We start from the raw sequence: 27,259 nt of genomic DNA, 5'->3' as shown, positions 1-27,259 counted from the left end.
CTAGACCAGAATTTTTCGCCAATGTTAAGTGGGGGACGACACCTGCCAAATATCTAGGTGTACCGCTCGAATACTACAAAGACAATGATAACTATTGGCAAGAACAGGCAAGAGTGATTCAGTTGAAAGCGAATAGGTCGAAGGGTAATCACCTATCAATGTTCTCAAGAGCTACGGTTTGCAATTTATTCTTCGCGTCGAAACTGTGGTACGTGATGCAGGTATTGCATTGTTCACGGGCAAATATACAGAAATTTCATCGTGTCTTCGCAATTTTCGTGTGGGCCCTCTAGTTGGGAACGATGCAGTCGAACCAATCTGTTTAGACGAGTAAAGAAAGGAGGTCTGGGACTGCCACATCTTTTCATTCGGCAAATCATAAACAGGTTCTTCTTTTTCCGTAATGTGAGTGACCCTTTCCTGCGCACGGTGTGCCAATTGAGGCTCATCAGGGCTCTACCTGAATATGTAGTCGGTACAGATCACATGAATGGCGCAGTCTGCGGGTATCTCAAGGAGGTGATTCTAAGTATTCGCTTTTTGTCTGTTAGATTTTCTAATGAGTATCTGTTCTCAGTGTCACGTAAAAAGCTGTACAAAGATGTGTGTGATGCAATTTTACCCGTCCCTCTGTACAGAGCCATGCACAGTCGAGGCCAAGGGCAGGACGTGCTAAAAAGGGTTAAAAGAATGCAAGTGGCGCCTTCCACGAAGTCCTTCTTCTTTAGCTTCACACAGGCACATTGCATGTCAAGGTATTCCTTGAGGAGCGAGGTTTTTCTTACCTTGGGGCTCAGACTGCCTTATCTGTAATAAGCCAGAAACTATTGACCATGTTTTCTTACATTGCTGGGAGGGCGTGTACTTTTGGGATGTACTACAGAGGACAATCAAGAAGGAATTCCCGTAGATCAATACGGTATCAGGTTTCTCCCAATAGATAATGAGAATGGATTGCCGTTAGACTTAATAATGTTAACCGGCCTCCACTGTCTATGGCGGGCGCGTATGGCAGGATTTCACCGCGATCCAGATGCAAGGCCCGCAAGAATGTACTTTCGTGAGTGTATGTCGAAATTTGTTGAATTGCAGAAAACGCAGGAGATTGTACCTGAGTGGTTATCGAGAGTGGAACCCTTGACAGTGCTCAAGGAATTTTAAAATTGATGTCTGTCCAGTAGGACGGACAACATTTGATGTTATTTATTCTATGTGTTTGTGATGTGGTTTATGTCTGGAAGCAGGCAATAAAGCAAAAAAAAAAAAAAAGGCATGGCTCAGAGGTTGAATACTGGGCTCCCACGCAGAGGGTCCAGGTTCGAACCTCGTTCCATCCTGGAATTTTTTTCTTATTTCGTTTTTTTTCTTATTTCGAGCGATACTGGTTACGGACACCGGCGGCGGCGGCGGCGGACAACTACGGCGCCAAAAACGGCCGGTGAAATGATCTCATAACAGCTTTCGCTGTAAAACATGTTTTGAAACACTATAACTATATGTGCGTATATCCGAATGTCTTGTTCTCGCAGTTCATGTTTATTTATTTATTTATTTATTTATTTATTTATTTATTTATTTATTTATTTATTTATTTATTTATTATTTCCAAATACTGTTCGCCATCCCGGCCGAAACAGGCTGATTACAGCGAATTTGCACATAACACAGAAACAAAGTAAGTAAAACGTGGTGTAAAGAAAACAAAACTATAGAAAAGTACATAATAAAAAATATACAAAACTGTAGAAAAAACATACATACAGACATTGTGACGGTAGTATAGTATGCAATATGAAATAACTAGAGGCTGTATTTTCGAAAACCAGGGCAATATACGTACAACACCGGCAATTTTCAGCTTTATAAAATATTTTTAACGCTCTCGTCAAAGCATTCGATGCCCATCGAATTCAATACAGACAGTGCCAAATGACGCGCCACGGTGGTCTAGTGGTTATGGTGCTCGACTGCTGACCCGAAAGTCGCGGGATCGAATCACGGCTGCGGCGGCCGCATTTTTGATGGAGATGAAAATGTTTAAGGCCCGTGTGCTTAGATTTTGGTGCACGTTAAGTAACCCCACGTTGTCGAAATTTCCGGAACCCTCCACTATACGGCGCCCCTCATAACCATATCGTGGTGTTGGTACATTAAACTCCAACAAATAATTAATAATTAACACTGGCAATGGGTTCCACTCTTTTATCATTCGGGAAAAAAAGAATACTCGTAGACATCACGATAGGATATAGGAAACGAAAACACGAATTGATTGCTTGATCTGACATTGCTGGTTTACCTGGGAACAAGATGCGTAAGGTTTAGTTTCAATGTTAAGGTGTCCTTCTGATAACAAAAAAAAAGAAGAAAGGAACATTAAACCTACCAAGCTCCCGGCGTTACAAAATGCCTTTGAGCGCTTGATCTGCATTAAAAAAATCTTGCTGTACCAACTCGCTCCAATCCAGACCCTTGTGATGAAACACTTGTTGATAAGGTGGTAAGCGGGGCTTGTTGGTACAAATTGAACATTGGTTGAACTTCGTAAAAACTGCGCACTCCAGGCACAACTGTGGACAAGTGTATTCGTAACAATACAGCTATCGTAACTGTAATATGCTGACAATAGAAAGAATAGAATAAAATAGTTTAGGTGAGGTAGATGACCTACAGCGTACAAAGTCAGTGCCTATTTTCACACACACAAGGACGCGGAAAGAGGAAGTGACCAGAAGCTAAAGCTCAGAACTTCACGGCGAAATACATTATGCAGCCTTATATCAGCTGAAGCTCTGAAGAGAAATGGCTTGCTTGCTAGCTTGTTGTTTCGGTCGCTGCAGCAAATTCAAGCTACAGGCTAAACTGATGGCGCGTCAGCACAAGATACAGTGATTTTTTTTTGTCTTGAGACCAGTGGGGTGTCAACACAATCGTAACAAGAGCCCTGAAAAATGTATACAAAAGTAATAGGGACAGCTAAACAGGCAGATTGTTTCGGAAGCAATCCATACTTTTTGCACAACCTTTGGTGGCTCTTTCCCAAGAGGAGTGCACATGACCTCAGTCTGCAGTCTCCATACCTGCGAAGCAGTAAGTTGCGTTAAATGATTGATTCTCTCGTAGCATCGCACATAAACAAAACTACATATAGCAACTGCTACAGAGGAGCGCTCTACAGCTCTACAGCAGCGCTGTAGAGCGCTGCAGAGCAGAGCGCTGCTGTGGAGGAGCGCTCTACAGCGGATCGCTCTACATCAAGCCACAGACAGCTCTTAAGTGACTAGGTCATTCTGGCACCTGATATCATGGGAGTCTGGCCTCACAGCTCATCAGCTCAGAAAGCCACGTCCTGCACTTCTTGAAGGCAACAGAATTGAGCGACCGCCTGCGATACGCTGCACTGTGTGTGTGTTGTGAAATGTGTGCACCTATGGTTTTTTCTCTTTTTCTCCCTCTCTCTTTTCCTTCCTTATTCTCTTCCCCATGTGTAGGGCAGCAAACTGGTGTCTGCACATTTTGTATCTTTTTTCCCTCCCTCTGGCACCTGACCCGAAGTTGCTGCTACAATTGATTGATAGAGTGTACACTGACACACTAAATACTAGTCAAGCAGGGGATAAACTGCGTGCGCTCGCATTTAGCGTACCGAACGACCGCTCGACCACCCAGACGATTGACCGTCTACTGACATTGCACTGACCGCAAAAAAATAAGACGCCAAGACAAATTGTGAGGTACTCGCATCATCGGCGAAGCAGTGGGCCAGTGCGGTGGGCAGGAGCAGACTGCCGAAGTGCATGCACCCACTGCCCAGAAAGAAGGTCTGGTTGACGGGCGTCACATTGGGCAGCAGGCAGTAGATGATGGCGGCACAGAAGAGTGCCGCCGTGTAGCCGTACGTGAACAGCAGACCAGGACCCAGGATGATGCCGGTTTCCTGCAGGCACTCCCTTAGCCTGTGCAGCAGGGTACGACACTGCTCCGTAACCTCGGCCTTCCTGCACAGACGGACATATGGACCATGTGATCGAGTGAAATGAGGCTGCTCAACCCTTCTGCGATGGTAACGAAACTCCATATCTGTACTTTATGCTGATAAACGCATCAATTTGGGAATATAGGTTATTCATCATGCAAGAGGCAGCGCAGAAAACCGGCGAAGAGCAAGATAGGTTTCTATAGCAAATGAGTTCTGCGGAATCCCGCAAGGAGTCGGAAGGGTTACGAAAGGGACAATTGGGTCAATTCGTAGAGCGACCATCCCGGAAAGGCGTCGGCCCCGGGTTCGATCCTCGGAGCAGCACGAAATTTTTTCAACTAGAAACTTTCCTTTCTGAGAAATCCGTATCTATTTCCTTGTGGCTTCGGCTACAATCAGGTGGTTGGCAATAGTGCCGCTCAGAGGCGCGATGATGATATGATCAGATCTGTGCATGTATGTGGTTTTCTCCCATGTTCAGTGCTTAAGAATGCTAATCACCAAAATAAATGTTTTGGTGAAAGTACAGCTCTGTGTGTGTCTTCGTTATTCCCTTGTAAACCACACCGACTTTGTTAGCTTAAGATACACTGAAGTATAAATTCATGTAGCCTTGCTCTTCAGATGGTGGAGGCGCTGCCGGCTGCCAGCAGGAACAGAGGCGAACGAAGACCAGTCTGGGGCGCGCTCACGCTCGCCAGGATATCTGGGCAGTCAGGCCCAGATCTTCACCAGTAAAGCTGTTTTGTTCAGGCTGCCTCCGGGCTCTTGCCCACCCCACAACATACATAGTGACCTGTTGCACCGTGCCAAACGGGGCTTACTGATCAGGTGTCATGCTGGTGGAGCGTAGGCACCCCTTGATCTCCTGCCCGATGCAGTGCAGGTGCAAGCGGAACACGGCAAACGAGTAGGACATGCAGAGACGGGGCCCCAGGCACTGCGGCACGAGCACCAGGATGTACCAGGTGCCGAGGCCCCGCGAGTAGATCTTCATCAGCGGCGACGCCTTGTCCTGCAGCATCGAGGCGCCGCAGTCGGTGGCCACGGCCAGCGACATGCACAGGGCGATCTGCACAGCCTGCGAATTCGTCGTCCACAGACGACTTTGAAAACACTGACGAGCAGCTCAAAGAACGAGGACAGTGAAGAACACAGGACTTCGTCAGTTCTTGTGCCTTCACTGTCCTCGGTCTTCGTGCTACTCGTCAATGTTTTCAGAGGTGAATTAACTGGCCCGAACGAAAGTTTTATCCGCAGAAGAAACAGTGCAAAAAGAGACAGGGCCAAGTAGAGACAGATAGACACAGGACAAGTATACACAGGACCAGCTCTAGACACAGGACAAGTAGACACAGGGTCAGCACTAAACACAGGAGAACAGACAAAGGATCAGCTCTAGACACAGGATCATATAGCGCTAGACACGGGACAGCGCTAGTCCTTTGTCTACTTGCCCGTGTTTCATTCTACGCTGTTTTACCTATGAATATGCACCAATTAGTTCACATTCAGAGGCTACATAGTTCGATCACGGCATTGAAGATTGCAACCCCTCTTGTATAACTACCGCGTCTGCGAAGATGGTTGAAAGAGTGTCACGCTGGCAGTCAGCTGTTTTAAAACCAATGTCTTCATTCAATATCGCTCAAATGACCGAACTACCAATTTTAACGCGGAAGTGCTTCTTGGATAGCTTTGCGAAAGCGCGCATCCAGCTGGCGTTCGCAAAAGCCGTGTCCGGAAAGCACGTGACCTCACCCACCGCAACTTACGCTGGCGCCAAACAACCGTCGCAGCAGCCACATGCAGGCGCTTTTTTTTTTTTTTGCTATGTTGGCAGAAGCGCTGCTCACCCAGCTGTCGTCAGCGCATGCAGCGGCACTCGGCGCCCTCTCTGCTTTGCCGCAGGAACCAACGTTACTAGAACAAACTCAGTTTAAAAGCTCCGCCGGAGAGGCGGTCCGCGTGGCGGTCGTGAGAACTAGTGGCGCTGCAGTCACGTCTAGCTCCCGCGGCTGGCGCTTGTGATCGGCGCCGCCGATGTACGAGCGCACGTGGGTTACAGCGTCGTCTGCGCTTTGTTAGCTCGTCATTTTTGCGACTGTTCTTGACCAGGCTTAGCGTCTTGTACGGAGATACGTGCATGATGTACGAAGCGTAACGAGGGCGAACAGATTCACAGTGCGGTATGCCGACTTGCTTTGCGCCGGGCTGCAAGAGCGGCTACCGCAACGACGACTCCGCTTCACGACACTTCTTCGGACCTGCAAAAGACCCTATGCCATACAAGCTTTGCATCGCAAAGATGGAAAACTTACTGCGAAATGCAAGGTCTGTGACGTTCATTTTGAGAGTGACGACATTGTAAAGCACTATCGTCGTGTCGTTGCGGGACAAGAAGTTTTGATCCCACGTGGAAAGTGGGAACTCGCGCCAGGTGCCGTGCCGCGCTTGTTCCGAGCACTTCCACCCCACATTTCAAAGCCAAAATGTTCGGGGTTTAGGCGCAAATCCCCCCAAAACGCACGGCGTCTCGCGAAAACCCAGTGCCCAATTTGGAGGAGCCGCCCAAAATAGAACAGCAAAACGAAAGGCAGGCGATTACCTATATACGCTACCGAGACAGAGTTGCATCACACTAACATTCGATCAGTTGTCAGCTGTCGCTGTGCCTTCAAAGCTGTGGATTTTCGAGAGATTTTACGACGAGGTATTGAACAAGATGTGCGGAATATTTTACACTCGCCGGCTCGGGAACGGGCTGCTCAGCGCAAAAATTTGACACGGTACACATAGAAAAGACGAGGACCAGCGCTGGTCCTCGTCTTTTCTTTGTGTACCGTGCCAAATTTTTTGCGCTGAGCAGTTTAATAATGGAATACCAACTAGCCCAATCCCACACTTTGCTTCGGGAACAGAGACTTACTTGTGCAAAAGATAATTGTAGTTGACGAGCAGTTTAAGTGCGTAGTGAACGGCTACAGCACGAAACGCAAACGGCTGTCGTACAGTGTAAAGTGCTGCGGGCATGGAACATCTGCTCGGTGAAGTTGAAAAACTGAAGTTGAATACTGACGAGACGACTCTTCTAGCGACAGAGTACGCGCGAATAACTGCTCGGTGCTCATATCACGGCCGATCTGTTCGAATTGTTTAAGGCACCGTAGAAGGATGCGACGTAGAAAGATGAGACACCGAAAATACAACTATCCGCTGAAATAATTGCTGAGACGACATCTATTCAATGTAATCGCACACTGAAATTTCATTTACCGAGTTCTCGTAAAATTTTCCGATTTTGGGTCAGTATCTCTTTAACCGTCACGAAAACGTGCCTTGTAAACATTGCAAAGCATTGGTGATGTTTTTCGAGAAAGTTTTTTTCAATAAATTTAGAAACATGAGTACTGTTTTTCTAGAACGTTTTTGTATCTCGAGTAAGTACGCTTCTTTGTGCACTATAAAGGCTTTTACAAACGTGTTGGGTTGTTCTTGGTATAGATAAGACGGCAGCGGCTAAAATTGTGGTGGTAGTTATAAAAATTACTCTGAAAACCCTCATTCGCTTAGAAACTCCTATGCTTGGAAGTTAAGCGCAATGTAGACAGCTCAAATATTGTTACAGGGTCGTGACGTCGACGAAGGCAGCAGTCAGCAGGTCCGAGATGAAACTCTTTATTTGGCCAAACTTGTGGCCGGGAAACAAAGTCAAACTACAGCAATACACTGATAGCGGCGAACAGAGCGTCGACCGTCGATCAACTGACAAGCGGTCAAGCGCGTCGGCTTTTATACAGGCGCTATCGAACTTTCCAGCGATATCGCTGGTGGCGGCGTTATCTCTCGACAAAGCTGGAACATTCGCGTGCAGCGCGCAATCTTACCAAAACGATCTATTACAATCGCTAAGCTTCTCGAACACTGCTTCGCGGACAGCGTCAAGCGTTGATAACCGTCCTTGCTGGTCAAACCCGAATACATCAAAATAAAACAAGTGGGCGTGGCAATATAGACCGAACATCGATTCTTAGCCAATCAATGAACAACGCACGCGGGTCAATGCATACAGACGACCTTATGCATATCCACCTAAGTATCCACCTAACTAGTACAATAAGAAAGTTGCCGCGAGCAGCTGCACGGCGGACCGCAGCGTTATGCCGTGGCAGCAGACGACGCGCCGATAGTGGCGCAAGACGGAACTGCAGCGCCGCTAGTTCTCGCGACCGCCGTTCGGACCACCCTCCTCCGCTGGCGGAGATACGGAGCTTTGAAACTGAGTTTGTTCTAGTAACGTTGGCAGGAACCACCTGTAATCGCGGCGTAGGAGAGGGCCATCCCCGCAGGAGAAAGAGAAGTCCAGATTCGATGGGTGGAACAATAGCGTATCTGATTAGTCGGCGCATTGCGTAAGCGCGCCGACATATGCAACACGTGGCAGCCCGACGTAGCGTCCATTTTGGTTGTACCAAATCACGCAGATGAACATAATTCGGCCTCTGGCATGCCTCATTTTTTAAACACAACTCGGTAACACCACTTCGCTGCATCCCTCCGTAACAACAACCTAATGAAAAGAAACGGTTTCGTGTTCTCATCTCAAAGGATAAGTAACTTTTCTTATTAAAGAGCCACTAAACCACTCTGAGTTAAAGACAAGAGAGTGGTTTCTTTGTCGCATTCACTACCCTTCCTACAGGCGCTTTCTCCACCTCGTCACTTATTTATAAACATGTGGTCAATATCAGGAATAAGCGGTGAGCCAGCGCCTGAGTGAGCCTACCAGGATTTCGCGATTTTCGGCTACATGCGGTCATCCCCGCTTGCGCCGTCGAAAACGCACAAAACTAAGTGAAAACAGTTGATCGCGCACGATAGTCGTGCGAGACAAGGCGGAACGGGCGTGCCACTGCATGAGAAAGCGCAGTAGGAGACTATGTATTCACAACTGATATTCCTCGTACACGGACCTATTTAGAGCTTATTTCCTCATGACGTCATGTGAACAGACTGCTGGCGCAACGAATTGTGCCGAAATACGGGCAACACCAGGCGAAAGTAACGCGCTCGTTCTGTGTATTTTCAGAGGCTGTTTAAGGGCACTTTATACTCCGTTTCTTGCATCAGGTGCAACGTTATGAAAGCTAGCGAGACTTCTTGCAGCAGATGCGCCCGCAAGAAGAATTACATCAGTTATTTTGCCACCCGTGATGTGATCTCTTTATCGTTTTTAGACTGAGTGATAAATGAAGATGCCTTGTGCGTTAGATACAAAACAAAACCCGTTATTTATACGCTTGTCGATAGGATCATTGCCTCTGCGATTAGTTCCGACAGGACGTCGTGGGAACCAATCGCGGAGGCCACGTTTACTGTGACGAGCTAGAGGTGCGGACTTACATGTTTCGATGACCGAACATTTTGCATAGTTTCCACAGCGTTGCGCCTGATGTATGTAACGGAGTATGAGTGGGGCCTACTCAGCAAGAGAGGAGCACCAGGACCCACGAACAGCAAGACCAGTAAACACTGACAGAGAAGGGTTTGATTTTGAAACAGTGACGGTGCTCACGTAGAAGGTCATCACACTGACGGCGTACAGCTTCGTGCGTCGCTTTGAGCCAGGAGGCGTCCGCAGGCACATCTCGAGCTCGGAACACTTGATGATCAGGCCCCGGAGTCTAGGGGCACGCACCAGCGACATGGTGTAGTTGACCACGCTCTCGATGATCACGCAGCTCACGTAGGAAGCGTACGCCGCGGCATGGAAGCGGTTAGCCTCGCTCAACTGACGGCTGCAAAGCTCGTACTCCACCACAGCTGAGAAGCCGCACACTGCACGCGAACGGCAGATAGACATTATTATCATCGATTAGTCTTAGTGCTTCGCAAAAACATTTCTTTAATACTTTTTTTGAAGAGTAGGAATTCCTTTGGTTAAACTCATTGTAAAAACGCGCGCGCGTGTGTGTACGCACTTCAGACATATCTAATTAGCTGCAAAAAAGAACGAAGGACAAAGCAAAGGAAACAGACTGGACACAGCGCTGAATTTCAACTGAGGATTGAGGTACACTGGCGCATTGCGCAGTTTTCTAAATTATCTAAAATACATCCGTCATTGTGCGGTCGCTGTCCCTCTGTCGCAACGAACAACAGCTTTCGCAAAATGCTCGACAACAAAAAACAGCTTTTGGCCATTTTTCCACTTGTACTACTCAGTGGAAACACGCATGCGCCTGAAGTTCGCCTTGACGTATATTTTTTTCCATAATAAATCATTTGGAAGTTGGTACTCATAATAACTGAGGCGGTTTTACGTCCGGAAACAACGATATAATAATGAGGGACGCCGTAGTGGAGGGCACCGGAAATTTCGGCCACCTGGGGTTCTTTAACGCGCACCGAAGTCTCACTACACTGGCCTCTTGAAGTTTCGCCTCCATGAAAATGTGGCCGGGATTCGTTCCTACGACCTTCGGTTCAGCAGTCGAGCGCCGTAACCGCTAGAACCCCATGGCGGGTTAGCCTAGGAGCGTGTTTTATTGCGAAGACTAAAATTCAAGGAACCCCCTGCGGCGCGTCTCAGTATTATATCGTTGTTTTGGCGCGTCAGAGCTGTAGAATTTAATTCTTTTCCAAGGCAGAGCACGAAGCGAAGTCCACACATAGCGGTCTAAATAAACTCTTCTCCCTCCCTCCCCTTTTCTCTGCCGTGGTGGCATAAATCACTAAGGAATATGACTTCGGGACTTTGATTTCACAGCCGGCCACTGGATGGATAGATGGGGCCCTTTTGATCGTGCGGCGGCTCACGCAACCTAGCCGTAACTGATAATTAATTTATTTTATTTAGCACATACTGCGGACACGAAGTCCATGCAGGGCGGGTAGAATAGATTAGGTCAACAGAAGTAAAACAACCTTGTAAATTGAACGATACAGCTCTGAGCACAAAAAAGGAAAACATGTTTTTAAGAAGACTACTCGAACAATGCTAGTGTAAAAAGTAAAATAGTAAAATAATTCAGCGTTTACAGAGGTGAGCTGTTCCAATCATTAATGCTGCGAGGAAAAAAAGGGCGAAATAGGAGGTTAGAGCATTTGGGTGATGTTGGCGACTAGGCCTCTTCATTAGTGGACTTGGATAGACTGCCGGGTCGAGTGCGAGTTCGTTAGCAAGTAACTGTGAAAGAAAGTCGAGCCGTAATTTTTGTTCGATGCGATTCAAGTATCGGAATTTCATTCGACAGCATTAGTTCAGTTGGTGAGTCGAATATGGAAAACTTGTTGCTGTCAGTGAAGTACTAACTCTATCTAGTCAAATATTGAATTTCACTCCTGCCATGATTTTATCCACCAATAACCTCCTCTTCGTTATTTCTACTTGCCTAAAGTCTATTTTTCCTTCACTCTCCCTAAACCCCAATGCTTTGAAAAATTCAGCCTCTTAGCCTTAAACTGTCGCGTGAAGTCCTTCACAGAAAAGTATGAGGTGTTCAGTTGTTGCCTCTTCACCTCCATACGCACCGCATAATGTGTCTATCCATCCGTACTTGGCTCGGCACGTCTTAGTCCACAATACTCCCATCGTGGCTTTAAACAACAGAGAAATATACCCCGAGAGTTATCGGAGGTTTTTCCGTTGACAATTTCCTGCTTGAAAGTGCTGTGCGTTTCCAGTGCCGATTTCGTAAGCATCCCTGTTTTCCACAGGCCCCTTTCCGTTTCTTTGACATTTTTCTGAACCAATGATACTTTTTCGCTTGGTCTCCAACCAAATAGAGACCAAGCACGGGGCGAAGGAGGATAAGCGAGCCCCCCCCCCCCCCCCTCCGTTCGAGGGAAACAGTGTCGTCACTGAGGGCGTTTCCGCAGTGAATGGCAGACGCACTTTTTGGTGCGTAGGTTTCGGTATCGCCAGCAAGATTAGCCAGATTTCATCGGTCCGCGGTGATTACCAGTAGCCACCTTTCAAAAATTTCAAAGCGGCTATGGGCTATTCTAAGGAAGGGCTTCCATTCGCCCATTTGACTCGACCACTTATTTCCACTGGTTAAAAAGTTAATTTTCTTAATTTCTATAATTACTGCCGTAATTAATGTTCTTACGCATCTCAAAATGCCCTCTCCCACAGTAAAGGTAACGCCGCAGGTAGCACGCGGATACCTCCTTTCTGTGATTTTAAAAAAATGCTGAACACATTTCTTGAAACACCCTGTATATTGCCGGTATTACTAACATTAAACAGCGCTACCTTTAGACCATTTGTAAATAATTGCAAAGGCAACAATGGCAATAGATGGGTAATGGCGGTATAATGGTGGTGTTCTGGTAGTCGGCCCACCTTTTCTGCTAGAGTATGTGCTAACTCTATGGCGGCCCACTGGCGCCACCGCGCGAGCACTCCCGATCGGCGGCGTTTCAGCGAACTACGACGCGCGATCGCCATGAGGCGAAAGCGACTTTACAGGGGATATGAGCACCCCCCCTACTTTAGCCACCAATCAAATAACGTCCAGATAACCACTCACCCAAGCTTCCGAAGAGGCATAACAGCGTGAAGACGGTGAACCAACTTCGCTGCAAGCTGTACACCTTGCTCCAGTCGCTCGATTCAAGACCACCCAGGAAGCAGGCACCGATGGTCTTGTTGTAAAGCCCGATGTAGCGAAAGCCGGTGTAGAAGAGGCCGCCTTCGCCTTTCGGACAGCAGCCGTCGATCGATTTGCACACTACGCTAACGCCCGGCGGCTCTTCGCTACGAATTGGACCGGGCCTGGTCCGGGACATGACGATAAAGAGCTGGACCGAGAAGACAATTTAGGCAGGGTTTAGCAAGTATTACTTTACGAGAACAGCGTGCCACGACAAATCCTGAGAGAAAACGACGAACAATTAATAGGAAGCCTTTATCGATTTTTCTGTCTTTTTTTTAAATAAGATCTGAATGGCTACCCTCCCTCGTTCGCCTTTCTGTTTTACTTATCTGGAGAGGTTGGCGACTTGGAATCGATGCACACTTAGAAAACCAGCGCGATAACGAAGGCGACACAAGAAGAGGACAGGGGACGAGCACTGTCTTACAAATGAAGCTTAATGAAACAAAACTGAGCACACGAAAAACCAACACCATGCGTGCGCAGGATTTTAGGTCACGGTAACTGATTTACTAAGCATGCGTACCTCGCAATTTAGCAAACAAACGGAACGTTCACATGTGCAATCATCGCGCATCATTTTGATAAAGAACGCTTCCGCGAGTTCACGAGTCCTTTTATGTTCGTGCTTCAATATAACGACTGAGCTATTGAAAAAAATAAAATGGTCACACCAACATCACCTGCAATGAGGCGAAGGACGTGACGTCAGCGTTCCCTTTAAGGTATTTTTGTGCTGGCGAAGTCGTTCATTAATGCAATTACCTGACTGGCCTATTATGTACGCCTTTCGGTTTAGTGAGCCCACAACATTGCTCGAGAACTTTGGCTTTGCGCCTAACAGGTGAGCCCTGGTAACGTGTCGCTAAAAATACGCACTCCCGTCCTTGGTAACGCGAGCACATCCTGATACCGGCGCTACCGCGTCACGGTTGCTCCGCGCATCACGGTACGTGAGCGCACAGTTTTGAAGCCATGGCATGCAGCGCTACGCCGGCGCCACCAAGAACCACAGACTAAACGGCTGTCTACCGGATGCAGTTACCCTGTGTCACGAACGCTCTCGCCCTCGCCGTCACCCTCAGCAGCCGCAGCCACGCGCTGCGAGTATCGCGCTTCAATCGGCGAACACTGCATCACACGACGATACCAGGAGCTTGGACAAGGCGTCGACCACCAACGGTGAGGGGCCGCCTTCAATGACGTCTCAAATGAGGAAGCTCAGTCTTAAACCTAAGCATAATATTGCCCCTGACAAGCGTCGTGGGTACGAAGTTTGCAGGAAAAGAATGCCGAGAAGCCGAGCGGTCCCGGAGGCAGCTAGCCGAGTCCTGGTCGGGAAAGGTATGCACCATGCTTCGGGCCTGCGCCTTCGATTAATACAACACTTAGCGTGGCTCCTAACCATTTGCAACACGCATTAAGATCGACTGTCCATAATGCGTAAGACTTGTAAAATTTAATTCCGATATTCTGGAGGCTCAATTTAAAGCCAGTGGTAATATTTGAATATGTACAGTGTATTTTGTAGCAACTAGTAACAATTACAACGTAATTATCCCATTACTGTACACTTAGTCATGCCATATTTCTTCATAGAACGATTTTAATTACCCACTCAATTACATCCAATAGTCATCTGCTGAGAGCAAGCAATCCCAAAAGATCTCTTAAAATATTTCGAAATTTCTGCCGAAACGCCTCACGTCGAGCGTCTCGTTCAACACGGTACTGCCTTCAACAGTGTGATCGTGTGTCGCAAACTATTTCACCGATAAGTAATATATGAGAAGTGTCGGTAACAAGAATGAGTAATTTACCACTAGCTCGGTGTTCATTGTCTTTATTGCCGCTAGTGCACCGAAATGGCAAGAGTATGTTACGTGCATAAATGTACACACCGTGTCGCAAAGGGTGTTACGACTCAGGTCCGGCGGGTCACGTCAATGGTAGCGGGGCCCCGCCGGAGTACCCGTTAGGCCATCTTTTGCAGAGAGGAAGGCGCGTTCGTACTAGAGAGAACAGAGGTTTATTTGCATAGAAGCGTGATGAGAGATATCAAGCTAGAGAGAGAGCTTTTTACAACAAGTCTTCGGCTTATAAAGCCCCAAGTCAGACAACTCTGAGGTACTCAATACCGGTGTCCGCAGCTCCCACCAATCCGGTGACTTGCCATCCCGGCGTCCGGCCTCCAGAAAGGAGGCAATGAGTCACACAATACACGTACAGCGGTGAGCACTGTTAGGGTGAACACGCGAGCGCGTGGCCGACGGCACTATCAGCGCCGCGTAACAGCCATCGTTGGAAACATTGCACATGCGCAGCATGTGCTTTGCGATACACTCTTTCCACCACGCGCACTGCGTCATAGGTATGCTTGTTGGGGATACGCTTGTGTGCGCGCGGTGGAAAGAGTATTTCGTAGAACGCATGATGCGCATGCGCAATGTTTCCACCAATGACCGTTACGCGGCGCCGACAGTGCCGTCGGCCACGCGCTCGCGTGTTCACCCTAAGAGTGCTCACCGCTGTACCACGTCCCGACGACTCCAATCCTGAACGTCAGCGAGAAGGAAGTCCGAAAGGGGAGGGGGAAGGTGTCGTTGATATCAGGGAAGATGCACAGCTCACTTGGGTACGTGCAAACCTTCATGTCGGCGCTCGGGTAAAGGAATGTAGTGGTTTGGTGAGAACCCTTCGAGAGCTGCTATCCCATGCCGACAACAAAGGCCAGAAAAGGGGTGTCCGAGATTCTCCCGAAGTTTTGCTCGGAACCCGTCTACGGCGTCATTCCACGCTCGCGCGACCCCGCGGGCGTAAGCATTCTCCAGAAAAATTGGCCGCGTATCTGCGTGCTTCGCTGCAAATGTCGTCTAAAGACGATAGAAGAGGTGCTGCGTGAGATATGGACGCCATCTGGCAATACGTCGGGAAACACGAGTGCTGTGTTGCGGGCTGGTAGTCCCGGCGCAGCGGCAGGCGAAGACCGGCGGTGACCAACGCGACCGGTGGGGACGCCGGCCAGCCCGAACACGCTGTTTGGCGCGATGTGCCGAAGGAGAAGAAACGTCCGCACTCAACGAGTACTCTCCACAAACTCTCTTACTTACACGTCGCCTGGGTAAAACAGGAATGCCAGAGCGGCGCCCCCTGTCATTCGTACAATGCAATACTGAACCGAAACCGAAACACAACATGAGCTTGTGCAAAGGGCACGGAGGAAGACACGTTTCAGCGCAGTCGCATTTTCAGCGCACCTTAAGAAACTAGGGTTGTAACATTGTAGGGCGAGTAGGGCCAGAAGGACCGTCACGACGAAAACCTGCCTCCTCAGTCGTATTCGCCTGTAACGTTGGTGTGGCTTCGCGTTCCCTCCTCCGCTCCTGGCCTTTCCACAAAGCTACTGCCTAAGTACGAAGGCCCCTACTGCGTCTTACGTCAAGCATCCCCAGTTAACTATATGATTGAGCCTGTTCAATCATCTACGGACCGCCGTCGTCGCGGCCGCGAGACTGTTCACGTCGATCGACTGAAGCCGCATTATGACCCACCAGTTGTACCTGTTCCTTAGGTCGCCAGGATGGCTCCTTTTCCGCGGGGGAGTGATTTGTAACATGGTAGGGCGCAGACGAGAACGCCTGCGAAAGAAGACGACGAAGACGGTTGTTGTTGGCGCTCGCGCTTGCTCGGCTTGGACCGCTGATCGCTTCAGCTGTGGCAATCTTTTAATAAACGCGTTACTGTCTCAACGTTAAACGCATACCATCAAGGTCTTTAAAATTGCGTATCTATGTATTTTCTGTTAAAGGAACACACCGCCTAATACTTACCTAGTGATGTTGCGCCTCAGATATGCGTAATGTTTGCTTTTTGATCAACAATGTACACAAGTATGAACCTATTCAGCCTTTCACGATGGCTGGCCCTTGGGCAAGTGGTTCAACTTTGGCCGAGTGGCTGAATCGAGGGACGTGCCGACAAACAGAAAGACAGACAGAAGGACAGACAGAAAGACAGACCAAAATTTCTGCGTTTAAGTTCCCCAAGAAAGACTATCGTCTTTAAAAATGCGGCGCGCTGTGTCCAAGCGCCGACTTATGGGGAAAGCCTCTGACTGACAGGCCTGCTTCAAGGATCACGCCCAATGGCGCCTGCCAAGAAGAACTCTAGAGCCGGTCGTAACAAGGGCTAACCCATCGCTCAGCATAGCAACACTAAACGTGAGACGAGTTGACGGCTAGGCGCAGGTAAAGTAGGGTCCTACGGCTGGTCACTGAGCAAGATATCGACGCCCTAGCAGGCTAGAAAACTAGCCTAGGTTGGCGGGAGCAGGAGTCTGAGGTGCTTCGTTTCACAGGAAGATATTATGGACAAACGTTATTATTGACTAACGAATCGTTGTCTTAATCAGCGACTAGGCGAACATCACCACAATCATCGCCTAAAGCAAGGCAGCAACATTGCACTCCACTGCCGCACATGCGGTTGCACACCAGCGTTTGGAAACTGCAAGGCCATAGGAACATGCACCGGCCTGTACAGTCGTCTGATAGCCGAGGCTTTTGCTATCTAACTAAGGGGCGACACCTGCGTAAGCGAACCATCCGTAACGCTAAGCAAAGAGCAGTTTAATTATCTCGCATGTGCCTAATGCATTCGCACAACTGTAATCTTTTCGATTGACAACTTCTGCCCATTGTATAATGACAAAGACTTGGAGTATCACGTGCCGTGTTTTCCCGCCAGTTTTTCTTTATATTGCGTTGACGCAACAAAACCTTGAGTTGTTAGAGAGCGCTTGTTCTGTGTATTCCTTCGCTTGTGTTGCGTCTCCTTCGCGCTGTTTTAGGGGCGAAGCTCCTTATAGCGAGACCTGGTCGGTTGTCGATCGTCGATCCATCCGGCGTACCCCGTAGTGTTCCCTTATTGTGCAATAGAGGGCGCTGTCCCATAGAGATGCATGCAAACTGCAGTTGGGTGACGATATACTAGATGGCGCTGTACGCATTCTGTGTCGCCATCTCCATTTTTCGTCTTGTTTCCGAGAGGGCGCTGTCCCATAGACATGCGTACAATATGACGGTTGGGTGAAGGTACGCTAGATGGCGTTGGCGGCGCAGCTGCTCTCCGATTGGCTGCTGCGCGGGGATCTCTTCGTACGAGTGCGCTTGCCGGATCGTGCTGCTTGGCGGACCATGGACGACGAAGAGGGCCGGGTGCGGAAGGCCGCTGCGGTTCGTGCTCGTCGGCAGGATCCCCAGGTGCGAGCTCGAGAGGTCGCCGCGAAGCGAGCGCGGCGCCAGGTGGATCTCGAGGCGGTGCGCGCCCGCGAAGCCGCCACCAAGCGCGCGCGGCGTCAGGCGGATCCCGTGACGGTGCGCGCCAAGGAGGCCGCTGCGAAACGTGCGCCGCGAGAAGCGGACCCAGAGACGTCGAGGGCTCGTGCTACGGCTGCAAAACGTGCGCAGCGAGAAGCTGACCCGGGACTGCGAGAGCGGGAAGCGGCTGCGAAACGTGCGCAGCGAGATTACTGCTAAGCGAAACCAATGAAGATTTCACAGTGTAACTATGATTGCTTCAGGAGCTTCGCCCCAAACTTCATCATTCACCCCGTGGATTGCTGTGATTTCTTTTACCTTTTACAAATGTAGTCCAACCAACCACGCTTCTCGATATTATACATTCGTGAGCCAAGCTGTAGCGACATCTGCAGCAAATGTTATTTTTCGTGGTAAATGCAGCTCGAAGAGACGGCAACACTCGACGAAGAACGACACAGGACAGGCGCTGAACTAGCAGCAGTCGGGTTTATTACACAAAAACGAATAAATACAAGTATATTTCGAATGGGCACGCACATTCACATTATAGATATTTTAAATGTGGGGGTGTGCGCGCAGTCGGGATATTTGTATTTATTCCATTCTGTGTAATAAACCCGACAGTTGCTATAATTCAGCGCCTGTCCTGTGTTGTTCTTCGTCCCATGGTTGCCGTCTTTTTGCGCTGCGTTCACCGTGAAGATCAACCAACCGTATAATCCAATTTAGCACGCTATTGTGTTTTTGTTTGTTAGATACATAGCCTCATTGTACAAAGTGTCTTTTGTTGTCAGTCAGGAAGAATTATGCATTGCGATTTTTTTTGCTGAGTTGATTTCCTCAGCATCAGCATATACGCACCGAATGGTATGTGAGAGCGCACTTTTTGTTTTCCTTCTCAAATCTTTTCGGTATATGAGTTGCGATAAGAGAGTTGTTAGGGAATATCAATCGTGTTTTGAATATGCAGCCTTTCTGGACATCAGCGGTTTATTTCGCGTGAACGGTACCACGTGGTGTATTGACCTTAAAAAATCAAAAGCTTAAAGAATTTAAAGTCCTATCATGACGTATGCCGTGACGCGGCACAAATAAAGCAGAATTAAAAAAGAAACAGCACACACCCTTAGGCTGCTGCTTCACCTCAGCACGCAGAAAGGAGAGCGCTATGTGTCGGCGTTATCGTGAAGGTGACGTGCTATTTGCTCGACTGGAAATGAATCCACCACTTTTCTACACATATTGCGCCACACAAGTCGCGCCGTTCTGTACGAGTCGTGTGGCCGCGATGTTTCGACTTAATCGTTCTTTAATTATTTATTTTTGTGCTTTTTCATGGATTGTGCACCGCCATGGCGATGAGATCTTGATTTAACGTGCTGCTTTCCGAGTTTCTTGCACAGCCAGCATGAGACATTATGCTTGGGTACGAACAAGATGTTTTGTTGATATAATAATTGTGGTGTTTTACGTCCGGAAACTACGATATGAGGGCCGCCGTAGTGGAGGTCTCCGGAAATTTCGACCACTTGGGGTTCTTTAAAGTGCGCCTGTGCATCTAAGTACACGGGCCTCCAGCATCTCTCTTCCATCGAAATGCAGCCGCCGCGGGCGGGATTTGATCCCGCAACCTTCGGGTCAGCAGTCAAGCACTATAACCACTAGACCATTGCGGCTGGTGAGATATTTTTGTTGTGTACGTTAGTAATGCTCCTTGGGGAAATCACAAAGGTGATAGCCTCTTGCATTACCTCAAAGTAACAGTAAATAAGTTCGAGGGCATTCGAAATGTATGTAAATATCGGAAATGCTACTTATGACGCTACAGGGCGCAGGCAAACGCTTTTTCTTTATTATGCCGTTATTTAGTTCTTTTCTAACAATTTAGGAAAACTGCACCCATTGTACCACTAGATATTTTCATGCTTTTAACGATTTACAAAACGCTGCTACTAACAGTGAATGTCAGCATTTTTTTAATGTTCCTATCACCAAGTAGCCAGATATGCGCAGTTGAGAATTTCCACAAAATTCCACTTTTCAGTAGGAGCGAATTGTGACAAACAAAAGTATAGGGAACCGAAGCTCAAGTTTGGGCGCGACGCTCGCGCGGCCGAGCAATGCGTCACTGGGGGCAAACGCTGCCCGCGAAGGCGGTTGTCGCCAGATTTGGCAGCGGCGGCGGCAAGGACACGTGCGCGCATGCGCTCCTCATTCAGCCCCATTACTGCTAGTCAGCAATAGTTACATTGTGACGCACCACAGATGCAATTCCAGAGCTCTGCGCGTGCGCGTAAGCGGGGGCGGCAGTGTTGTGGCCGTGGATGCCCCCAGTTGCGATAAGAGCAGTGGCGCCGCTCGACGTTGCTTTGGAAGCCTATTGATGGCTTGCATTGACGTCATTAGAACCGCTATGCTGGAGTACAGACATAGTGGGAGGCAAAGTTTGTGACGTGACGTTAAAGTTAATGGTACATCGCATGTAGGTTCCTTCGTTATTCACGTGCACAGGCCAATAACGTCCCGGCGGCGTGGTTATCACATTGAATCAGGTCAGCCGCCACGCGATAAGGCTGTCTTGACGTCATCAAAGTCGCCATGTTGGAGCAACGATACGTAAAGAGTCTGTGCCCATGACGTCACGTGCAAGTTATCATTTGCAGAGGATGAAACAAGCGCGTTTAATATCACGAAGTTTGGTTTAAGAATATGTTCATCCTATGCGGCGCTCAACTGCAAAAAATATAGCTTATTGAACAACTCACCTTGATGTGTACGCAATATCTAGCTCGACCACTGCCAGTGCCACTTCCACCCACAGCCAGTGCCACAGCCGCTTCAATCCACATGTCCGCGTTTTCCACGGTGCCTGTAATTCTTTCACTGTGGTCGTCGATATTTTCTCATTATAACTTCGGAAACCAATCGAGTGCGGAGTGTGTGAGGCTCGCGAGATTCGCGCGCGACGATTCGTCATTTAGATTTCCTTACGTGTCTCCGCACTTAATCGACGAATATTTGCATAGGGATACGTCGCATTCGCGAGTGAATCATGAATTTCTATATCGCTAGAGCTTACATTACTTGCAGAACGAGGACGGATACATCATTCCAGAACTCGCCGAAGTTCTCAGCGCACTCCACTGCCCAAGAATAGATTCTGCATCGTCTGGAAACACCTGTTCTGTATTATTAATCTAGCGGTAGAATGCGGATTCCAGAACTTTCGGGACGCCGGACGTAATCAACGACGTCCCTGCTTTCGTGATTACTAATTAGACCCACAGCTGAATCCCTTTTCGTGTTGAATTCTGTATGCGTCACGGAGAAGCATCTCATTTTATTATCGCAATATTTTATTATCGGTCTCGGGACGGCACCCAGTTCTCGCCTACCATATGGGTAAACAGTACAACACTGCCAATCAGTGCAAAGGACGCATAAGCTGAGCGGTGATAGGCCTGTACCACACCACTTGCACATTCAGCATATGTAGGCGGTCTGAGGCACGAGAGCCTACAGACCGCCAAGGAAACGAAGAAAAGAAAGAACAAGCCTCACCGACGTATTTATCTTGGCTGTATGCAGTCGCAGGCTAATTTGCCTGATGCATTATTTGTCAAAGGAAAAGCACAGTGTATCGGATACGTATAATTATAAATTGCTTGTTCACGCGAGTGTATACGCGAGTATATATATATATATATATATATATATATATATATATATATATATATATATATATACTCGCGTATACACTCGCGTGAACAAGCAATATATATATATATATATATATATATATATATATATATATATATATATATATATATATATATTGTGATGACGAAGAGCGGCACCGAAGCTCCGGCGCGCGGGAGCGAGAGCGAGGGAGAGGAAGATGAAGTAGAGAATAAGAACAGCCGGCCTGCAGCAAGGGCGTTGTCTCTGTTCTCTTTCACAATGGCGCAGTCTACGAACTATCAACCGTAAGTGCGCCCTCGTGGCTCATCGGCGCTGCGGACCTTCCCTCCAAGGAACGATTATGCAGCCCGTCTCGCTACTTCTGCCGGAAGCACCTGTGCCACCATTCAAGGACGGCGTCCAGGCCTCCTCAGTGGCTCAAGGGCAGGCTTTTCCCGGCGCCGCCACGACAGTACACGGCCTACCGTTGCCTGGGAACGCCATCCACGCTTCCCGCACCGACAACGGCTTACTCGGTGCTCCATCGGCACCCGAGCCGCTTAGGGGTGCTGTCCAAGCTCCCTCGGACAAGGGTCCCTCCTCTGTGAGTACACCGATTGTGTCCAACTCCTCGGACGTCACCACTGGCTCCACGCGCGGCTCTCCCGAGAGCGCCGCCGAGCTTTCCGCCACCATCGCGCGACTCCGAGTCACGGTGAACGCCTTGGCAGCGTCAATCTCCGTGCTGTGTCCTGCCGCCTTGCCAGCACTGCACTCACTCAATGCCGCGTTGGCCGCCGCCGCCTCACAAGACCATGAAGAGAGCTCACCCGAGAGCCGCAGAAAGCTCCTGAATGCCCTCACGGAGCTCTCATACCAACTCGGCTGGTTGGCGTCGTCATGCTCCGGAGTTTCGCCTACCGTATCACAATCACCGGCTGCCTGCGAACTACCGGAGTTCCACGGTTTCCAGAACGACGCCGTCGACTGGGTGGCGACCGTAAACGCAATCGGAGCTCGCGAGTGCTGGACGGATCAGCGGAAGTGGTGCGTGGCCATTGACCGCCTTCGGAATGGTGCCGCGGCGTGGCATCGATACGAAGGCGTGCGGCAGCAATCCTGGGCCTAGCGGAGCACCAGGCTCATAGCTGCCTTTGGACCGATTGATCACCACCTCACTGCCACCACCCAGTCCAACCTCACTGCTACCGAGGATGGAGCTCTGAAGGGGCACCACCTCGAGGAGGCTGCAGCTGCGCATTGCAGCGCACTTGCAGACAGTGTCTCAACCTACTCTAGGACAGACACACAACTCAGACCAGGCTCACCATCTCAGGTCACGGACTCGGCGTCCATAACTAACACACTAACGTCTCTGACAGACCACGAGACCACATCTCGTTCACAGCCATTGGAGAAGCGATCCCGAAGCTCACCATCGTATGAGCACGTCACTACGACCTCTTTGCACCAGCGACAGTCGGAGAAGCGGCCCTCACTTTACGCGAAACCTGACCGGGCTGCAAATTCTGGGAAAGAGGTCCTTCTTGTCGCGTCAAAGCATGGTCCTCCGCTTTCAACGCAGTCATTGGCCGAATGCGCAGACGCTCACCTACTGCTCATCGGCATGTCGCTTCACGAAGTCAAATCGATAGATGATGCCACATCCGCCAAGGGTCAGTCCGTTTCATCAAGCGGGTACCCAAGCATGGCTGAACCTACACCCCAGCCAGAAGAAGCCGATGTGTGCCAGCCCTGCCCCCTGACGTGTGAGCCCGTTTACGACAGGAACAACTTCATTCAGACTTCCACTGTGTTGCGTGAAGGCCAAGTGGAACACGACGGAGTTTTTTTGCACGGGATCCATCACTGGTCGACCGGGCTTCGACAAGTTCGGAGGGAGAGGCAGCGAGATCGAAATGGCTTTGGACACCCGTCACAATCTTGGCACAGGGTGCAGACATGTCCGACCTCGTTCGCATCCTTCGTCGAGCCATCATTTACCGACTCAAGACGGAAGCCCAGAAGAAGACAAAGTTGATGATACGTGCCACCGCAAATGGCATACGGCCAGCGTAAACGTGCGACGACAACAATACAGTCAGCGCCGTCAACCAGAGCCATCGTCATTGGCAGTATTGCAAGCCAGACTGCACCACGCCCGAGACCTGCGACCGCTGCGACATAGCCAGTGTCGGCCGCCGGAATCATACTTGGCAAACTTCCAACTGAAGTTCCAGCATCGCCGACCCAGGCCACTCCGAAATAGTCAGTGCCGCCCACCAGACATACTTATGGCAGATTCACGAGCCAAGTCGCAGCGTGGCCCGGACCGACCACCGCGATGCAGCCAGCACCGCCCACCAGAAACATTGTCGGCAGCCCAGCCGACAATGCTTGCAGTCATGGCCGAGTGTGATGACGAAGAGCGGCACCGAGGCTCCGGCGCGCGGGAGCGAGAGCGAGGGAGAGGAAGATGAAGTAGAGAATAAGAACAGCCGGCCTGCAGCAAGGGCGTTGTCTCTGTTCTCTTTCAGAACATATATATATATATATATATATATATATATATAATATATATATATATATATATATATATAATATATATATATATATATATATATATATATATATATATATACACACACGTTTCCTGGGACCCTCGTGCATTCGCTTAGGACGACTCGAAGGCGCCAGTAGGGCAAGTGACCATCCCACATTTTTTAGTGCCTTAATTTTTCGCGATTTTGCAAACAAGTAGTGAAAGTCATGTGAATGCTGCTTTGTTTTGCTTTATTATTTTATTTCACGCGCACGTCTCCTGCGCATGACGGTGCGACGAGATGCGCGGGTGGCTCCAGACATTTTCGCTTTGACTAATTTTGTTGAGACGCAGCCAGAAATTTTTTCGGGGGGGGGGGGGGGGGGGGGGGTTAATCCCCCTATATGCACGATTGTGCGTGCGTTTATATATACAAGCGCAAAATTGAAAATATTTTTTTGAAAGTTCGAATCCCGCCAACCACACACCCATCCTCCTCCCTTGCTGGCCACGCGCCAATGGATTTTCGGTACCATTCGTGTTGTTGCCGTGTACGACGACGGTAAGTCTAGCTTTTTGTAAGGCATATAAGGCTTCCGCCTTAATAAAAGCGTAGGTATTTGCACAGGCGGGCGCACAGGGGGGGAAGCAGGGGGGGCGGCCGCCCCCCTTATCACCTAAGAGGGGGGGGCGCTAAATCTGCCCCGTACATTGACCCTTCTAGTCACCTAAGAGGGGGGGGCGCAAAATCTGCCCCATACATTGACTTACTATGGTTTGGGGGGGGCGCTGCGATGAACCTTCGCCCCCCCCCCCTGATGGGGAACCCTGCGCACGCCTATGGGTACTTGAGAGTGTCAATGCCTACAGAGGCTTGTTCACACCGGCGGCTAGCACCTGTAGCGTGACCAAGGTAGTCGCAAGCGGTCGCAAATGGTCTCAAATGGCCGCTTTGGACACAAAGTGACTACTTTGGCTCAGTCGCGCAACTGCAGTCGCAAACCTCTGAACCAATCAGATGGGCAGGAACAGGACGTCAGCTTATTTTACGGGGCAATGGCAATGGGAGCCATACGCGAGCAGACGTGAATTCCATGTGGCGACGGGTGTAAGTCGCATGCAGGTGTGAACATCGACCTCTTTGAGTCGCTTTTTTGTCGCCAGCAGCAAGTAGTCGCAGGTGTGAACGGGCCTTAACACGTCCGTAGTGCCAAACAGACGCACAGATTATCTCATGCAGTCACTACGGCATAGCCTACCTTCGTTCTTCAATAAATTGGAAGGGGAAATATTTATTCCAAATACTTTGACTCGCAAACAAATTAGAGAGCACTTGTCTAAATCGGAATGAACACATAAACGAAATCGTTTTTACATTTTGGCTTTTTCTGTTGTAGTATCTATTTCGCGCTCAGTGTTTCAATATACAGTGTATCATCGTATTGTGCATCATTATAGCAGTGCTTTGCTTAGTGTTGTAAATACCACTGTTTCTTATCACAATGTATTTTCACATTTCTTCTCACTAAATGTGTTAGATTTCTATGTTATTTTAAATATCATGTGTTCGTAGGAAAACACAAGTGTTATTCAACATGTTGCACATTTTTAGTTGGATTAAAATAATGTATATTTGGATATATGCTTAACATGTGTATGTATACTGGATTTAGCGTTACTGCTGCCATGTGAGGGCTTTCAGGCACATTCAAGCTGCACTGTGCAGCTTTTCGCCTGAAGCACCCCCAGCAATTTCGTTGGACAATAAGAACATTTCCGATTTTTCTGATTTTTCTGATTTTTCTGAACTCGTCACCCGCCACGGTGGTCATATATGGTGCCCGACTGCTGACCAGGAGGTCGCGGGATCGAATCCCAGCCTCGGCGGCTGCATTTTCTACGCTAGAGGTCCCGGATTTCATTTTGCGCGAAAAACACGAACACGAAGGGAAGAACCACGAGACTGCGCTCGTCTCATGGTTTTTCCCTTCGTGTTCGTGTTTTTCGCGCAAAATGCAATCCGGAATGCAATACCAACTCGCCCAACGCTCAGTTCTTCTAAGCTAGAGGTCCGTGTACTCAGATTTAGGTGCACGCCGTTGAGAACCCCAGGTGGTCGAAATTTCCGGAGCCCTCCGCTACGGCGTCTCTCCTAATCATGTGGTAGACGACGAATAGAAACAGCGCTAGACACGGGACGAGAAGAGGACACACACACGGCGCTGAACTAACAACCAATGTTTATTGCAAAAACGAGTGCAATATATAGGACAGAGGTGTCTGCGCAGAAACACGGAACATACACCAAAGTGCACATCCATGTGATAAGGCCAAACTGCAAAGGCAGTTTGGCCTTATCACACATAAGTGTGTGGTCATGGGGCGCTATAGCAAGCAGCGCGAACGCGAGATATGCGAAGCCTTTCACATTCAACAGCACGATGCTTCTTGTGTTAGCGTACCCTCAATTTCGCTTCATGGCTGTGAAAGTAGACATCTGAGGTCCACTGATTTGACAGGCTCTTGATAATGTTTGCAGTTTGGCCTTATCACATGGATGTGCACTTTGGTGTATGTTCCGTGTTTCTGCGCAGACACCTGTGTCCTATATATTGCACTCGTTTTTGCAATAAACATTGGTTGTTAGTTCAGCGCCGTGTGTGTGTCCTCTTCTCGTCCCGTGTCTAGCGCTGTTTCTATTCGTCGTCTACCATGCAGAACCAACCAGCCCAATCAAGCATATTGTTAATCATGTGGTTTTTGGGACGTAAAACACCATTATTATTATATTATCGTCCGCTCACCTGTCCCAAATAGGATTCTGCCCCGACAACTCGACCCGCCTTGACGGTATTGACCACACGATTACATGTCTTCAGTGTAATTGTCTAAGTCGTGATTTTTTTAAAGTAAAAGGCGCATTGGCGCGGCAGAATGCGTCGAGAATGTTCCGTTCTTATGCACATATAGGATATCGTACAGGGACATCTTTAACAAAACACTGCTCAAAGGCCGGTGCAGCATTGGAAGTTTTGAAGAGTAGCAATTAGCTGACAGACAACTGCGATATGTT

At 48.9% G+C, this 27,259-nt stretch overlaps 1 protein-coding gene across 1 annotated transcript in view; it reads right to left on the bottom strand.

The window, feature by feature from the left end:
- LOC119402549 (uncharacterized) overlaps positions 1 to 20,812 on the bottom strand; it is a 28,478-nt gene extending 7,666 nt beyond the window's left edge. Inside the window, exons 1-7 of the mRNA XM_049418701.1 lie at positions 20,729 to 20,812; positions 12,517 to 12,787; positions 9,555 to 9,817; positions 4,803 to 5,060; positions 4,672 to 4,685; positions 3,743 to 3,998; positions 3,012 to 3,080 (exon numbers count right to left, since the gene is read on the bottom strand). Coding sequence (XP_049274658.1) covers positions 3,012 to 3,080; positions 3,743 to 3,998; positions 4,672 to 4,685; positions 4,803 to 5,060; positions 9,555 to 9,817; positions 12,517 to 12,787; positions 20,729 to 20,812 — 1,215 coding nt within the window. The remainder of the gene's footprint in view (positions 1 to 3,011; positions 3,081 to 3,742; positions 3,999 to 4,671; positions 4,686 to 4,802; positions 5,061 to 9,554; positions 9,818 to 12,516; positions 12,788 to 20,728) is intronic.
- Between the last annotated feature and the right edge of the window lie 6,447 nt (positions 20,813 to 27,259).

This window comes from Rhipicephalus sanguineus, chromosome 8 (assembly GCF_013339695.2).
Source record: "Rhipicephalus sanguineus isolate Rsan-2018 chromosome 8, BIME_Rsan_1.4, whole genome shotgun sequence".
NCBI lineage: Eukaryota > Metazoa > Arthropoda > Arachnida > Ixodida > Ixodidae > Rhipicephalus > Rhipicephalus sanguineus.
Note: the sequence above shows the minus strand (reverse complement) of the source record. Positions and strands in the feature narration are given on the sequence as shown.